This window comes from Alexandromys fortis, unplaced genomic scaffold (genome assembly GCF_014885135.2).
Source record: "Alexandromys fortis isolate MF-2015 unplaced genomic scaffold, M_Fortis_MF-2015_v1.1 scaffold_10, whole genome shotgun sequence".
Classification (NCBI taxonomy): domain Eukaryota; kingdom Metazoa; phylum Chordata; class Mammalia; order Rodentia; family Cricetidae; genus Alexandromys; species Alexandromys fortis.
In genome coordinates, this window is record NW_026067895.1 from 14,866,220 (window position 1) to 14,885,011 (window position 18,792).

Consider the following 18,792-nt stretch of genomic DNA (forward strand, 5'->3'; position numbering starts at 1 on the left):
ACTATGGTATTCACACTGCTTTCAAGAAGTTATAACACTGAAATGGAAAGGATTTTGTGTTAACAAATGAACAAGAGTACGTTAGAACCCCAGGACACAACTGTTGTGTGAAACACACTGACCAGCTTGGCGTAACCTCGGTGATCTAGGATCAGATTTTCTGGCTTGAGGTCCCTGTAAATGATTCCTTTGGAATGCAGATAGGCAAATGCTTCTACCACACACGCTGTGTAAAATCTGGTTGTCGAATCTTCAAACGAACCCCTGAAAATGGAAAACACGATAAACAGTGTATGAGAAATTCATTCTCTAGAAAACTGATTCGTGTGTATGTGAGTTCATTATATTTCTGCAGCAAAGTTGGCACAGAGGCCGAGGTCTAACTGGCTCCATATTACATGATTTTCATTCCATTAGAAGGATTGTTTTATTGGCCCCTATGAGTGGGACAGTTAAATCTGACTTCCTGGAAGGCTCAGGAAAGGATCAGTAACATTAAGTTTCATGGACTTTGTGGCTTCCTCTAAAGAACCCACTGCTATATAAAAAGCAGAGTCCCAGCCGTGGGAAGAAGAAGAGTCCTATATTAGCACTTGTATGCTATTGCTTTGCAAATGAGAGGTTATTTTGATTAATTAATTATTATTTATTCTTTTTACTTGGGATCAAACCCAGTTAGTTTTATATATATGCATGTATATACACTTGCCAAGTCCTATACCATCTAGCTGTATCTCTAGTCCAAAGAAGTCATATTAAATAGTCACCTTCCATAATAAGCCTATATATATAATTAATACACGATTTAAATATATGGATTTTTCATGGTTACTTTTAGCAAATTTATATATGAATCTTTCTAAAGAGTGTAGATAGAGTTCTTGTGCATGTGAAAAGGAAAGAGACCAATGTTTACAGAGCCACACCATGGGGCTGCAACACTGCCAACCTTCTCACCTGCTCTATGTTAGGTCTCTGAAGCCTCTGCCACCAAGACAGTGTCTACCTCCTACACCATTGCCTTCTTATCAGTAGGAAGACATGGAACTAACACACAACTAGAAGAAAAAGTGCCGGGAAGGAACTGTTAAATTCCAACATTTAACAAGAAAGTATTTTCTCTGTCTCTCTGCTTCCTGTCTTTCTCAGTTTCATCTGTATGTGTATGTGTTTATATATACACATGTTTTATTGATTAAAATAATAATAAAAGAGAGCTCTAAGGTCATTCCTTGTCTCTAAAGCAGAACTTTTATACTTCTTTATTCACTGCACTTAAGATAAATGTCTTTTTTTTTCTTTCTCAAATACTGAGGTTCAATTGAATATGTAGTGGCATTTCATTTATATTTTAATAAATAAAACATGCCTGAAGATCAGAGAGTAAAACAGTTTCACTAGTCAGCCTTACAGACCAGGTAGTGGCAACACACACCGTTAATCCCAGTAGCCACACTAGTTGCCATAGAAACTGGGTGGTGCATACCTTTAATCCCAGTGGTGCATCCCTTTAACCCCAGCCATAGAGAGGATTATAAAACAGGAGGAGACAGCTCTCACTTTCATTCTGAGACTCCTGGAGGCAGGATCACCATTTCAGACTGAGGTCAAGGTAAGAGCCAGTGGTTGGCTGTTTTGCTTTCCTGACCTTCAGGTTGAACCCCAATATCTTTCTCTGAGTTTTTATCAATCGTGCTTTATGAATAACTTGAGAATTTATGACTGTTAGTTAGAACTTTACAAGCTTTGGAAGTAACTGTGATAAAACAGAAGGTACCACCACTTCAGGTGGTGCCCAATAAATAATGGTGCAGGATCTTGCTCGTAGGCGGGTCCCTGATGCCTGCTTCCATTTTGGTGACACCTGCTTCTTTTTAAAAAATCGAGTAAAGTCTAACAACCTGAGCATTGGAATGTGGCTACATATTTACAAAATTCGTCTGCAAGTCCAAGCATAAAGCAGATGTGTTGCAGGCAGTTTTTATTTAGAAATACTATGTTCAGCTGTGCAGACTTGGCTTACCTGCTGTATTCACTGAGTAGTTACAAGCAGTGGGCGTGAGCACAGCTAAGCCAGGTATGAGAGCATATAGCTGTAATGCCAATACCTGGGAGGCTGAGGCAAGAGGTCAGCCTGGACTGTAAGGAGCCCTTATCTCAAACATGAATCCTACAAATAAAATTCCAGATTAAATGAATCTCTAGGTATGAAGACATTTACTGCTTTAAATGTCAGAACTTTAGCTTGCATTGCTAAGTTTCTACCATTGTCCCAGTGAGAGCTGAGGGACACAACTGTGATTTCTAAGGGTGAAGGAAGCTCTCTCGAAAGAACCCCTTCCACAGCAGGGAGTGGATGATGTCCTTAGGCTACACTTGCCCTCCAAGGGATAGAAAACCTCTAAAAGTCTGCAGTTCTGGAGACTGGAAAGGGATTAGAGCATTCATTGTCTTGAGTCCCCTTTCTCCTTTGGTCTTAATAAAGTTTAAGCATGTTTGCCTATCAAGAATGTAAGATTCTTTGAAATTAGATGCTTTAATTTAAAAATAAGATATATATATATATACATATATCCCATGTTGTATATGACTTCAGTCTCCTGAACATTCAGCATTCCAGACAAACACTAATCAAAACAGCACATGAGTGAGGTGTTAGAGACTGCACACTGCACGGCTTGTTTGAATCCAGAGATTGATTATTTCATTTTATCAGGAGTACCTAACCTGTATCTGAGCCATTTTGAAATTTACAAGGCTCTAGAAGGTTGGCTTCTAATTCTTTCAATAATCTATATTGACTATACCCCTTATAAAAGTATATCTGTAACTGATTTTTAAAGGAAAGCCTTGTCTCAAACTTTGAGAAATGAATTCATGGTAACAAGGCATCAGTAGCGCATGGTTGCACCCCTAAACATTCGATCAAGGCCATTGAAAACAGTCCCAGAGCATAGCTTTAAAGTGACTCAGAATGAAACATTACAATTAGAATTGCTAATGGCAATGTAAATTTGATCTAAATAGAAGTAAAATCTTATTTTGCCAACTGTTTAGAGTTACTCCAAGAAATAAATCATTTATTCTGGCCAGCTCTTTGAAATGAACAAATTGTGCTTTGACAGCTACATCATTTGCACTCAAACTCCAAGAACAGGCTCCCAGACGTGCTTTGGGAGTCGCTGTTTCAGCTAAATGGCATAAAACGACAATTTGATAGAAATAGAGGGTTATATATATATTTATTGATGAACTCCAATTAAAGTTCAATCACAGTATTTACTCAGCTTATCGTAGGCTGAATGCCGAGATGTCAGAATGTAACAAAGATAAAGTATCCCTTATCGAATGAGGCCAGGCATCGTTAACAAGTGACAGCCATCATTCGTGAGCACACAGATCTCAAGCATGTTGCACACACAGGCTTATTATCCGTTGTAAAATGGGGTGGCGAGGCTATTGGGCAGGCTGACTCATTTCTTTAGAAATACCCTCAATCGATGCCATGTATTAAGTCATCAGAGAAGAAATGAAATAATCACCCTCCACAAAACAGCCAGGATCATAAACTCTATCCAGGAAGACAAATGATGAGAAATTGAGGTGGGATGTGATTTGAAACTCATGATTTCTGAGATACTTAAGTTATTCAGCAGGAAAGAAGAACAAATAAAAAAACCTAACGATTGACATGCCGCTTTACTAGATTAAAATATACATCAAATACTCGTATTGACGCATATGTCTTATTAACATGCCAATGTGCTATTGAATTCTATTTGATAACATAAGTATAAATGAATATTTATTACATTAGCTAATTACATTTTTAAAAGTCTCAGGAGGCATTAACTCTTTAGATGTTAGACGGAAGCAAATACAATAACAATTTCATTTACTTAAAATTAAAGAATAATTTGCAGTTGTCTTCATCTCAAAGAATGAAATAGAACTTTTGGAAGAAAAATGTCTCATGGACTAGATGATAAGTTATAACAGCTACTAAAGAGTAAATGGAAAATGTAAGGGGTAATTAATACGTCAGGGTCTACCTTAGGACTGTTTAACAGTCCTCACATCTTGCCTACGGGTAGCATCAACTTAATTTTCGGTTCTCCTTGTGTGTATACCTGTGTGTATGTCTGTGTGTATTTCTGTGCGTATGCCTGATATGAGAATATCTGAAATGTGACCCACGTGAAAGGGTCGTTTGACCCCCAAAGGGGTTGTGACCCACAGGTTGAGACCTTGAACTTTGGAATTCTCCATCTCCCCTCCCCTGCAAGTTTCTGAGAGGCTGGTATTATAGGAATAAGCTAGCAAACCTGGCTCCCAGTATTTTATTGAGAAGGTAAAAATAAATCTGTGTAGAATAAAAGAAAAAAAAATATATATATGTGTACAGCACAGAAGAAGAGGGTGAGTGGGGAAAGGGTACCAAGTCTATATGTGTATTATAGTTTTCCATGCAATAGCTCCATGGAGCTTCAGAATTTTGGAATCATTGGGAGAAATAATAAGCAGTCATTGTTTCTCCACAGTAAGCATGTCATGCCTTATCACATTCCCTGGGGGTACATAGCAACTGTGTATCCATAACTCAAGGATGGTACAGGGGAGGGGAGAGGGAGGATCATAACACAGCCCCTGGAGATAGAAAAATGAACCTTCATTGTTCTTGTCTCTCCATCTACAACTCCCAAGGGAATCTACTTCACAACCCCTCTTTGTTATCCTGCTCAGCCAGTCAGTGTAGCTCACATGTGACCAACCAAACTTTAATCTCAAGAGGCGTGAGAAAAAGTTCAAGGTGATATTTCCCTACATAAGTAAATTGAATGTGGATGAATGGGTGTGTCTCATGCTTTCAGGCTGAGTTCTAGTGCTGTTATTATAATTATGTTTCAATAAAGGAACTTAATACAAATTTTATAGGGCTCTGAGGGCATAGCTGATCCTTGGTATGCCTTGGTATGGCTTACACTTCCCTGTCTGATTCTACTCATGAGCATCCTGCTTTAATGAGAACAGAAAATAGAAGAAAGGTTTCACACAAACTAACAGATTGAGAAATAAGGTAGTAGTAGAACCAGATGAAGAATGTCAGATGCTAACTCCCAGACAAAACATTAACTTTTTGAAATAGCGAGTTCTGAGGAGTGGGACCACAACTTTCTATGAAAGTATATCCAGGGCACTATCACACACACACACATGACTGCTACAAAATCATGACTCTTTTATTAACTTACAACTATATGGTAACATGCCGTGACATGGTAGCTTAGTATAGATGTTGACTTCATCCTGTGTCAACAACATGTAGTTCTTTGTATGCTTCTTTTAAAACTCTAATTAATAAATAAAAACCACTAGCATATTAAGTTATATTAGAGCAGAGAGTGATCTATTTAACACATTTATTTGTGTAAGGCTACTGAGACCAAAGGCCTGAATATATATTCTATATGAAGACACACAGGCATAAAGGGGTAGATTTAGGAAGGAGAACATAATTAAGAGTTCATAAAGACCCAGTTGACCCAGGCTACTAAAAAGTAACAGATACTTAAAATGCATATGCATCTTAGGAATATTAGGGTTATCTCTAGCTAAATTTATCAGAGGGGTAGTGGTGGTGGAAGTAGTGGTGTACTTATACATTGAAGAAGAACCTGAAGGCAAGGTCAGAACATAAAAGAAAAAGAAGTTGTCCAAAAGTGTAAAGACAACAGTGCATCTTACCATGCCTGCACTCTGGAAGCAGAGGCATGGGGATCAAGAGTTGCAAGACAGTTTGCCCTACATAGCAGAACCTCTTGCAGAGAGCCAGCATTGGGGATGTAGCTCAGTGGGACAGTATTTCTTTAGCAGGTACAGGACTCTAGATTTGATCTCTAACATGGAGCGGGTGGTGGGGAGTACAGATTTCTGTTTGAACCATTGGTAGGACATTTATAGGACACGACCAAAAAAATATATGTCAGAAAACAAAGTTGTTTTTAAAACGACAAGAGAAAACATTGATGACATGAAAAATGAAGAAAACAATTTTTCATAATTCAGAGAAACAAATGTGTACTCTCTAGACAGACTTTACCTCTCAAGGAAGGGCAGAAGGGCAAATCAAATTGTTTACATGAAAAAGTGCAAATAATTAATTTCCCCCCTAAATTCAGCTACCTCTCTAAGACAGAGTAGTGAACTTATGTTGGTTTTCAAAATAGAGAGCTTTGGAAGCAACTTTTGAAAAGTTTGTCAGTACTATTAAAGATAGGGTCACTATCTGAAAACCAAGTGTTGCAATTAAAGAGACAGGCAAGCCAGACTTCAATTCTGATGCAGCTCTCTGTCTCCCCAAGTTAGCTCACAGTGTGGAATTCAATGTGTAGAGTCAGCTCCTTCAACAACCATATATCAACAAGGCCTGGGTGGACTTACTTTCCTAATGATCCTTTTTACGGTGGGTTCAACCTGTACCGATAGTTACAAGGTGAGTTTTACATATCTTATAGTAAGTTCTGTTTGCTATTGGCTGTGCCTCATGTTTACATTTGAAAATAGAAGCATATGTAAACTGTGAATATCATTTTGTATGTGATAATGATGGATTCTTCTTGTAGACCCTTATGGATCACTTAGTTTTCTAAAACATGACAGAAAAGATTTAAATCTCTTACCTATCCCTGAGAATAGTCCAGAGTTCTCCACCTAGGCAAGCTTCCATCAACATATACAAGTATTTGCTGTCTTTGAATGTCCTGTACAGCCTGTGAACAGGAACAAGAAAACAAAAGTATAAACATTATTATCTTTTACACATTCACTCTTTTAAGTTTGGTGAATTATTTTATATATATATATGTATATACACACACACACACACACACACACACACATATATATATATATAATTATGGGCTACAACAAGGTGTTTTAATACATATATGTACTGCTTTATGGTTAAGCCAGGGTACTAAGCACATGTATCATGTATTTGTAGTACAAAATTATAGTGAGGTGGGAGGAATGAGTTCTGGTTCTATCTACAGGGTCTACAGGGTTAACAATATTGAATTGAATATTTAAAAATAGATTAAAGACAAATTGTAATGTCCTTCTCATGAAAGTCAGTACTTGGGTTTTAGTGTTCTGATTTTTTTTTTTTTTTGGAGTTTTGCTTGCTAGTCTTGGTGTTTAGTGATGAGAATAAGGGCACTCAGGTCTACAAGAAGGCAGTGTCCCCTTGGATAAAACTTACAAACCACAGGACTAGAAGCTTCTGGTTTGGGGTTGTCTTAATAGGTATGCACACATGAGCGTTTCTTGAGGCTCGATCAATTCCTATTTGGCTAGTATTTCAAGCATGGCCTTGAGCAAGACTTAGTGGTCACAAGCACAAAGGTGTGTAGATATAAAGCATATTATATTTTATAAATAGAGATTGTAAATAGTCACTTAAATTTATATCTTAACTTTCTGTAAGTATTACTGGAAAATTGGCTATAAAAGTTTCTCCTGCATATAAAAGTTTTATTATCTTATTAGTTTTATGAAAATACTGAGGTGCACAGACCAGCTGCTATTTCATAAAAGAAACCTCCTGGGCTGGAGAGATGGCTTAGTGGTTAAGAGCATTGCCTGCCCTTCCCAAGGTCCTGAGTTCAATTCCCGGCAACCACATGGTGGCTCACAACCATCTGTAATGAGGTCTGGTGCCCTCTTCTGGCCTGCAGGCATACACACAGACAGAATATTGTATACATAATAAATAAATTAAAAAAAAAAACTTCCTGGGGTTGGGGAAGTTGTTCAGTTGGTAAAGTACTTGCCAGGTAAACAGGAGGCTCTGTGTTTGGATCCCCATTTGGATCCCCAGTACCCACATGAAAGCTGGGCATGGCTGCACCCAACTATAAGCCAAGTGCTTGGGGACTGGCGACAGGCAGAGCTCACTAGAGAGCCAGCCCAGCCAAGTCAATGATTTCAGATTCAGTAAGAGACCATGCTTCAAAAACTAAAGTGCAGTGAGGATAAAGAAATCACAGGCACCAATCTCTGGCTTCCACACATATGTGCACTCACCTGCACACACACCTGCATGCACATGTGTACATGTGAACACAAACATATATACCACACACACAGAGAAAGAAAGAAATTCTTCAGAAAATTAACACTAAATAGACTGATTTGGGTGTTTGTTTCTCGTGTTCCCTGTGCCTTGTGTTCGATGCAGATGCTAGTAGAGTTACGATAAAACGAAATGTTAAAAGTTGATATCTCTTTTGGGAAAAATATCCTTTTGTGAGAATATGAGAATGATTCTCTTTAAAAAACAAATGTAGATTTATATTTGGAAAATCAGGTGCAATTTTCTAGAGTTTCCTTTGTGAGCGTGAAATACATGCATTAAGGCTAAGCTCAGTGGGAGCAAGGGCTGCAGTTGATCTGCCACGCGGAGCTCACATCCCCTGTTAGCGTGTGCCTTTACCTCACAATGAAGTCGGAATGAGCCCCCTGCATGATCTGCTTCTCCGAGCGGATGTGTTCCTGCTGTCTCGTGTCCACAATGTGGCGTTTCTTGAGAATCTTCATCGCAAATGTTTTGGATTCTTCACTTTTCAATTGGACCTTAAAGACAAGCAGAAAGGACACGTGAGTAGGAACCTACAGGCTAAATATTGCCAGACAGCACCATTGGCCTGAAATTAATGGATGCAGAGAGGATATGAATGAATCCAAACTGCCACCCAAGTTGCACAGGGGACATTCTTGCTAGAGGGACTGAGTTAACAATCACAGGGTATAGCCATCCTATCTTACTGAGCTGGGTCATATGAGCGTCAACTAACTACATCCCGAATTAATTTTGTACCCATATGAATCGGAAAAAATGTACCTCATGTTTCATTTTATTTCATATAATGAGTCACATATAATATGTAGTCTTTCTCATCAAAAGCATCTAATTTCCTCTTGAATTCTATTTCATGTGCTGATGGCAAAGTATGATCACATGACCACCTGGGACTTGATACTCTTCTAAGTCCTCATCCACAGGCATTTCTAGAGTTAAGTTTTAATGATTGATCCTGGTTCTTGCCGGGACTGGAGATGTACATGTCATAACTGTTATTTATTATCCAGTTTACTTTCCAATCTTTTCATGCCGCCAGTTAAAACTATATGTAACACATTTTGTTCCAGATTTTTGAAAACCACTTTCTTTCTCCACCATGCTCAATGGTATTAATCTCCTTTGATCTTAAATCTTACTCCTTAGTTTTATCTACGGTAGACCGATAAAGTAAACTTGCAAGTCATGTAGCCCACATGGCCACCTGTGCCTACGGAGAAGGCTGAGATCCTCCAACATCTTATCTCAGATGGGTTGCAGGTGTGTGTTGATGCTTACAAGAGATTCAACCAAGAGACCTGTAAGTCAAGGAAGGGCCATGTTGGAGCTGCTCAGTTAAGGTGGTCAAGGGAGCTATCACTGAGAGGTCTCCAGCACTGAAACTTCACAGCAAGGCAACATTATTCAGACCAAAAGAAAGCTTTGAAGAAATAACATGGCATGTCCTGGCTCAAGCACTGCTTGGCCCTTCTTGAGTTTTGAATTCTTGCTGCTTTATCTGCAGAGATAGTGAGGTTTTGTTGTTGTTGTTTGTTTGTTTTTTTGTTTTGTTTTTCAAACAGGGTTTCTCTATAGTTTTTGGAGCCTGTCCTGGAACTAGCTCTTGTAGACCAGGTTGGCTTTGAACTCACAGAGATTTGTCTGCCTCTGCCTCCTGAGTGCTGGGATTAAAGGCGTGCACCACCACCGCCGGGCTATGTTGTTTGTTTTTGTTTCTCTAGACAGGATTTCTCTGTGTAGTCCTGACTGTTCTGGAACTCGATCTGTAGATTAGAATGTCTTAGAACTCACAGAGATCTGCCTGCCTCGGACTCCTGAGTACTAGATTTAAAAGTGTGCACCAACACTGTGAGGGTGCGTGTATGTCTGTATTTGTATGTGTGTTAGTAAGTTCTTAGGTGTCTTGTCTGCACACAGTGTTGGGACTGAATTCAGGCTAAGACGACTTAATATGTCAGGAGAAGTGAGAGGACACATCAGACAGTGGAGTTTGTATTTAGTGTTAATCCATGTGAGAAGTTAAAGAGAAAAAGAGAATAATGTGAAAATGTTTATAGCAGCCAAAGAACCTCTCTCTGGTTTGTCTGTCTGTGAAACTCCTTAAAACTAGATTAGTATGGTACAAATGAATTCAGTTGTAGTTCATAATAAAATACAAATGTAGACACTCACTTCAAATAGGAATGTGGACAGACTAAGAAGACAAAGTGACAAAGAGCAGTTGTGAGAAGAATAAAATTCTAAAGGGAACAGACATTCCAAAGAGAAGGAAAATGTAGCCTTATTCAGATAACAAAGAGAATCTTATGCACCTCAGATGTCGAATTTAGGCATTGTTCTCTTTGTTGATGGCACTGGCTTCTCACTTTTGCACAGGGTAGGAAAAGAGATCAGCATTTAGAACCACAGGACTCAGTTCTAATTCTGCCCCTTCTTAGTCTCTTTGACTGGTTTGGCTGGTTGCTTAACTGCTGCAAGCCCTAACTCTTAGAAAGACAATAGCAGCGACTGATGTGGAATCATTGTGAACCTAAAGGAGGATGTATCAATGACATCTTTGATGGCCTTTCCATTAGTCTTTCTGCCTTGTGTGGTAGCCTATATCAGGTAGGGACAATAAAACGTTTCTTTTAAGAAGTCTGCCTTCTCACAGAAGCAAACTTGGCACAAGTGGATTTAATATAACAATTACGTAAACTGGTAAAATCAAAGGCAAGCTACACACACACACACACACACACACACACACACACACACACACACGTGTTGTCTAAGTTCACTGGATTACCAACTGGCAGACTGGGTTCATATTCAGGGCATTTGGAGCCAAACTACTGTAAATACACACAGATTTTCTTCAGTTGGATATAAAACAAAATGAAGGTATGATGGTAGATGTTTACAAATATGAGTTTAGTGGAATAGACTAAGTATAAAAAATCAAACCATGTATTTATTGACTTGTATTTTCATGATTCTAAATGGGTGACGAGACCCTCCAAAGGGACTAATGAAAGCCTTGTTGCTTGGAGTGGTGAAATGGTTCATCAAGTCAAGGTGCTGGCTGCCACATCTGATAACCTGAGTTCAGTCCTTGGAAACTACGTGGTGAAAAAAGAGAACTGACTCCTACTAATGTCCTCTGATTTCTGCACATGAGCAATGGCATATAGACCCTTCTACATATACACATGTACACGTACAAAATAAAAATAAAGAAATGTACAGAAAAGAAGAGAAACCTATGTTATTCCCTTAGTCATTTAGTATGTAATCTGGGGTTTTGGACATCTGATTGCTTGAGTCATATAAGAGGCCAAAGTGGGTAGCAAGTGGCCAATGGAAAAGGAGAGGAGGCCAGCTTCATGAGAGGTAAAATGAATTCCAGCATCTTTTCTTTAAAGACATTTTATTCCCAATTATGTGTATGTGTTTGGGTCTATGCATGTGACTGCGGGTATCCATGGAAGTCATGCAGAGGAAAAAGGTATCTGATACTTTGGAGCTGAAGCTATGGGTGGTTGTAAGCCAATCCCCACAACTAACATGGGTGGTGGGAATCAAACTCAGGGCCTCAGCAAGAGCAGTATGTGCTCCTCAACTGCTGAGCTCTCTGTTCAGTCCTGAATTCTAGTTTCTTAATCTTAGAAGCCAGAGTGCCCAGCAACTGCCAGAGTGAGCTAACTCAACACAGAAAGTTCAGGTCAGTTTCCTGAACAACACCCAACTAATGTGTATATCAAAATTCATCTGACAATCCCATAATGTTCCAAAGACCATTCACAGATGTTTAAGTCAATATTGTTCCTATCGTAAAAACCAGAAACAGTCTAAATGTTTGTCAGTAGGAACTTGGAAAAAATAAATTATGCAATGTCTATGTAATGTAGCTCTAAAATTGATGCTAGAATAATAATTAAAATATATGAATTAATAGTATGAGTTGTAGGGCAGTATATATTTTATGATTCCATGGCATAGCTCCACATGAGCATATGCCTAATACCTGTATCAAAAACAGATTTATGAAAGGACAACCTGAAAGTCATCAATATGTTCATAATAATTTTTCCTGTATGTGTAATTTTAGTTAACACTTCCTTAAAACTTTTGGGTGGTTTAATATTTATAGAATTTATGTATTTTACTTTTATGAGGAGTAGAAATTAAACCTTAGTTGCAGAAATTATTTTACAGACTTTCTAAGAACTGGGAATATACCCCTGTGGTAGTGTGCTTGCCTAGCAGATGTGAGTCCCCAGATTCAATTCCCAGTTAATTGAAGATCCTTTTAAATTATAATAGCTACTTGATATTAGAATTCCACAAATACAACGAGAAGTAATGTACTATACAACCATGTAAGATATAAATCTATGCAGGTTTTGAATAATTGCATACTATTAATTTCTTTAAGGATTTGTTATAATTTATTTTTTTCAGTCTGAACTTTCGAAATAAGGTTTGGCAATTTGTATTTCATAAGTGTAAGGTAATATGTTTAATATGAGTTATATTTAATGCACAAAAGTTTTAAATCAAAGATAAAAGTTTGCCTTCTTTATTTTCTCTGTGCCTAATTAGTTATATTGAGTACACGTGTGAAAATTTGAGATGAGGATGATGGCGGTAATGACTTTTATTCTCTAGTAGCCCATTCACTAGAAGAAAGGATTAGTGTTATGTTCTGAAAGAAGTGGGAAAAGAGGAGAAATGAATGCATATTTCTATTTGTCCTTCCTTTTGCCTAAGCCTCCTCTCTGTCCCTTGGCCAAGCTTGTTCTCGGGTTTGTCTTCCCTGGTAGACCATCCTAACTTAGATGCAATGCAGTGCATCCTAACAGGGATTATCCACTGACTGAGGGTGGCTAGGCTGATAGTTAACTACCTTTGAATCTCAACTGTGTTTTGAACTCTGATCTTGTAGACGTTCTGCAAATTCTTTCTGTCCATGTTCTCGTCTCTATAATAGGAGGAATTCACAAAGGGTAACCTTGGAAATTGATAAAAGGCTGCATAAAATAGAGTTACTATTTGGTGAATATCTTTCTGTATACCTTAGTTTAATGGAGTCTTTTGGTCAAAGCACTCGGCATATGTTCTTTTACAGACTGAGTGCCACACTGAAGCAGGAGAGAAAGGCAAGGGGAACCATGAGCACACATAAAAGGAGAACAGTGCCTTATCCCAGAATCTGACCACAGCTTCTCTCCCACCGAGAAGCAGGAATTCCAATACAATGAACAGTTTTCTGTGAAAGTTATCAACATGGAGGTAATATTCCTTTCACACATATAATTTATGTTGAAACGGCAATGAGCCAGGCTTAAGTCTTGAGTTGATATGACCCTGAGAAGGACTTCATTCCTTTCCTTGGACATTTTCTGGGAGTCTCAAGCATGCTATATTTTTGTTTACAGTAAAAACATCTAAATTTCCCCTGAAACCCTTGTGATCCAAGATCTGCTCTAACCCTATCCAGTGCATGGGAACTACTCTGAGATCTCACTTAGGTGCCCAAGCAACTCTTTCTTTGAAGATGATAAACCCACCAATATCCTATGTGTGACTATTATAAAGATAATGGGAAAGAGTCTTCCTTCGATAAGGCCATACTCACACTTGGGTATAAACCTTTTCTCAAGAAGTCCATGTTCACACTCTGGTACACCTTGTTATTTCCCCGAGCATCATTTTTTTCTCTTAACCTTCATACTTAACATCTGTACTGAAATATCTATGCTAAATCCCTCCTGTGCTTTATAACTTGACAGTCCTTGAATTCTTTTCTGTGCCAAGGTCAATATTTTCATCTTACTTCACTGGGTCAGAACCCCCAGAGTAAAGGGAACTCCATAGTCTTTGAGGTGGAAGCAGAGAGCTGTGTCTCTGGGTTTGTGACCCTGACAAGACCACAAGCTGAATGCCACTTGTGACTGTTCCTCTTCTTGCCCCAGTCCACCTCAGTGCTAAGTAAAGAAGGAAAAGTCATCAAGTTAAAAGGTTGGGAAGAAACTTCAAGATCACTGATGCTTAAGCTACAGGGATTTAAGAAACAGAGACCTAAGTTCCCGGGGAGTTTAAGTGCAGAAGAAAGTACAAATAGCCACTCTGCATCATATGAAAAATGACGAAGAACTGGGGCAGTGAAGTCATTCAGACAGAGAAAAGGGTTGCTGTCTGAAGTAATAGCAACATGGCCTCGGGAAGCAGGAGCAGGTCATTAGAAAGGGTAAATGCATAGTAGGCCTGTGGCCTCAACTACACATAAAAAGGACTTAGTTTCAACTACATTTGGTTGTAACTTAGTAACTTCCAGAGAACAAAGAACTTTATGAAAATGTTCTGAAGAACAGTAAATAGGAGCCATCTAGGCAGAGACATATTAATTACAATGCCTGCAACATAAGAATGGGGCAAATAGCTTTTCTCTAAGAAAATAAAACAAAATTTTAAACAAGTGACATGTAGTGCCTGGTAGAACATTGTAGGTTTTTGTTGCTTCTTTTTGTTTGTTAAACTGGCTTTCTTTAATCAGGGAGCAATATTCTGATTTACGGAGCAATGTTCTGATTTAAGTAAATCACAACTATTACAAATTGGGATGACTTAATGAATTTATAGTAATAAACTGATTTTCTACACTAAAAAGAAAAGCAAGCCCAAGATTCCTATACTGAGAGCAAGATAGCCCAGGCCAGTGATTAACGATTAACGGAGCCAAATCGCTACAGTGTTCACTCCGCTCTATTTACAGTTAGTTCTCAAGCAGATGCGTGGAAGCGATCTAAAGGTCTTAAAAAACCACCAACAACCGAGAGCACCAGACATTAGACTATATGTGTATAAGCATGAGTTTTTTTTTCACCATCATTTCCCAATATTCCCCACTAAACCCTTCCTAGGCCAATCAAACACTGCCATAGAGTACCTGTTCAAGAAACAATGTAAGCCCAGCACTCAGGAGGCAGAGGCAGGCGGATCTCTGTGAGTTCGAGACCAGCCTGGTCTACAGAGCTAGTGCCAGGACAGGATCCAAAGCCACAGAGAAACCCTGTCTCGACCCCTCCCCCCCCAAAAAAAAGAAACAATGTAAGCATCATTGATGGAGGAAGGTAATTGGTTAATTATAATAAACCAACTGCTTGGCCTCATAGCTTAGAACATAGGTGGGTGGAATAAACAGAATAGGATGCTGGGCGGAAGAGGAAGTGAGGTCAGACTCTGCTCTGCTTCCAGATGGACTGAACAGCTCTGCTCTCTGGAGCAGAGACACCTTGATGGACGGAGGCTAGAATCTTCCCGGTAAGCGCACCTTGGGGTGCTTACACACATCATTAGAAATGGGCTAGTCCAGGTGCGAGAATTAGCCTGTAAGGGCTAGGGTTCATGGGCCAAGCAGTTCTTAAATGAATACAGTTTGTGTGTTGTTATTTCAGGCATAAGCTAGCCAAGCGGCCGGGGTGTTGGGGACGCAGCCCCGCCACCGCAGTCCTATTTCAACACATCATGCTGTAGGTAAGTTCAGAACACAGCTTCAAGCTGTGTTCAGAGACACTAGAAAATTATCCTAAACTAGAGAGGGAAGAGAGGAATGGAACTATTATAATTAAATGACATAGAATGTATGCCATTCAATAGGATTTATAATCATATATGTAGAAAACAAAAGCATTGAGTGTAATTCAAAGTTGCAGTATAAGAAACTGTGGACCAGGAAAGGCAAGACTTAGAGTAGATGCAGGGCTGACTACAGCTGGGGGTGGAAACGGAGGCTTGGGGCTTTCTGAAAAACAGAAATGTTCTTTTAATTGTACCAGAACAGTAGGAAATGTTGAAGTATGCACATTGTGCCTCAGTAAAGCGATTTAAGAATTATAAAGGTGGAAATAAAATTACGTCTATAATTTCGACTTATTTTATTGATTATGATACAGCTGTATATTTCGCTTGTATTTTAGAGAATCACGTGCCAGAGAAGTACCTCCATCTGTGCTTATCCTTTTACCTTCAGTAATATATCAAGACATTACCCTCATCAGTCAAAATTACAATCTTTTATTCTAATTTCTCTGAAACATTGATACAAGGTTAAAAATCAGTGGATTCAAAAGCTTGATGGGAGGGGGTGGGGGAGGGGCTTAATTCTGCCTCAACTGAATGTGCCAAGTTGTGGTGACTCCCCATGGGAAGCCTGTTGGGAAGAGTGGATGGGGTTGGGTTGAAAGGAGTTGGGGGGTAGGGGGAGGAGGAGAGGGAGGGGGAACTGTGTTTGGTATGCAAAATGAATAATAAAAAATAAAATAGAAAAAACAATAAAAGCTTATAACTTAAAAAAGGGATTATGAGTCAATTTAAGTAGAATATATAGAATTGTGAAATTCCTTAAAAATGACCTAGTCAAAATAGTAGTTCTTTGTCAGCACATTTAAACATTTTTTACTTGTTTTAATGTAATAATAATTTTATTCATTCTTTGAAGAGAATTTCATACAAGGTATTTTGATCTTCTTGACTTCTTGTAATGCTCCCTTCATTTTTACTCCTTTGGACATTTAAAAAACAATAGGAAAAAAAATCTCTTCCTCCTTCTTTCATGTTTAGTTAAGTATTTACCTGATTCTGTATAAATGTGAATAAACTCAAGTGTAGTTGAATCAATTCAACAAGTATTAATTGGTGTTCAATTATGTTGGCTTAATCCATGAAACACGGTCATGCTAAATACCTGAACTGCTCTGTGCATGTCAAACTTATGGTTGTAGTGAAGACCATACAGTGGCTGCCGTTGCTTTAACATATTTAATATTTTATTTTCACATAGAAATGTGAAGTGAAGTGAAGTTCGAAGGCAGCTGGCAGGAGTTAAGAGTTAAGAATAAAGCTATCTAAGTGGCAGACGACACCTACGCAGGGACTATTAAATCTCTAGGGAATTCACTGGTGTAGCTGAATTGGAGGTACAGTGAGAGGTGGGTGATGGTGGAGAAATAATAGCAGCAAAGTAATAGGAAACTTTAAAGAGATTAAAAGGAGACAGAGCCCAGCATCTATTCTAAAGGAACTACTTTCAACTGGGGTGCCCATCCAGTGAGAAGAAACAGTTACAGAGGGCCAGAACCCTTGTTAAAACAAGTCTCAGAAAATCGGCACAGTACGTTTAGTGACAGACATTTTGAAGAAAGTATGAAAGGGCTGGTACTGCGGACCAAGCTGACCTGAGTACTCTGAGTATAACAACTGAGTTCTAGTCACAGTCTTGCAGACAAATGAAAACCCAATCCTATTATAGTCAAGTTGTAATAGAACACTGAATAATACTCCCATGGAAATGACACAAGTGATTTAAAACATTCAAGCAGTGACATAAATCCTGGCAGATAGGTCCTAATGCAGGAATACAAGAAATATGAAAAATCAATGCAGCATTGATTCCTCCAAAATTGTTGATTTCACAGAAATAATATTTATTAGGAGAAAATTAGAAGAAATCAAAAGAATTTGAAGAAATGCTCGTAAGAATGTTCAATAAAATAAATGGGCCTCAAATTCCTAAATGGATCCAAATAGAACTCAAATAGTTTAATGAGAAAAAGAAGTCAATGTAGAGTATGGGCCTGGAATTCAACACACAGAAATACTTTAAAATTCAAATTAAATATTGAAAATGGAAAGTTTAATAAGTCAAATAACTCTGTGGAATGCTTCATCAATAGAGTGGGTAAAATGGAAGAAAAAAAATACAAGTTTGAGTAGAATGAGGACAAATTATGACATCCAGAAAGTGGCAGACATACATTAATAAGAAAGTACAAATGGGACAAGAGATATCTATATGAAATTATGTATTTATATTTATAAATCATTATCATAGAAAAAGTACAAGCTAAAGGACTCGAAAACTCATTTAATAACATCACAGCAGGAAATTCTCTAAGCCCAGTGAAAAAGATGTGGGAGGGATCTATAATATCAAATAGACAAGACCCAGAAAAAAATCTTCTCATGCCATATTACAGACCTCCGATAAAGATGAACTTTCCTTTATGATAAAAATCTTGAATTAAAAATTGAATAGAAAGAACATAAAGGCTGTGCTTAAAATACTTATAACAGCATTTCACTGAAATCAGGAACAAGACAAAAACGTTTACTTTCTCTTACTCAGTTCAGTTATTCAAAACTTGGATAGAGAGATAGGAAGGAAAAATAAATGTGATATGCATAGGAAAAGAAGCCAAGTGGCCCTTATTACAGATAACACAATCCTGTACAAAACACCCTAATGGCTTTACTAGAACTTCTTTAACTGATGAGCACTTGCTGCAAAGAGACAGACTACAGAATTAGTGCACAAATCAGCAGCCTTACTCTGTATCAACAAACATGTTGAGAAAGACATCAGATGAATAATCTCCTTCATAGGGCTTCAAAAAGATAAGCAAGAGAAAACTTAGCCAAGGCAGAATTAATGGATATTGGGTCACCCACCCAGCCCCAGTAGATAGGTCTGCATCACAGTTCCTGAATCTATGGCTTGAAGACTGTAAAAGCAAAAAATGCCAGAAAGTCAGCTGTTGAACAACCTTTCCTAAAAATAGCTGAATAAATGGGATTGGAGCAATGGCAATATCGTGGGGCATGTTACTGGG

At 38.4% G+C, this 18,792-nt stretch overlaps 1 protein-coding gene across 2 annotated transcripts in view; it reads right to left on the bottom strand.

Moving 5' to 3' along the window:
• Prkg1 (protein kinase cGMP-dependent 1) overlaps window positions 1-18,792 on the bottom strand; it is a 1,099,611-nt gene that overhangs the window by 17,334 nt on the left and 1,063,485 nt on the right. For both annotated transcript variants that reach the window (XM_050158354.1, XM_050158348.1), the window contains exons 11-13: window positions 8,495-8,634; window positions 6,681-6,770; window positions 123-264 (exon numbers count right to left, since the gene is read on the bottom strand). In XM_050158354.1, coding sequence (XP_050014311.1) covers window positions 123-264; window positions 6,681-6,770; window positions 8,495-8,634 — 372 coding nt within the window. The remainder of the gene's footprint in view (window positions 1-122; window positions 265-6,680; window positions 6,771-8,494; window positions 8,635-18,792) is intronic.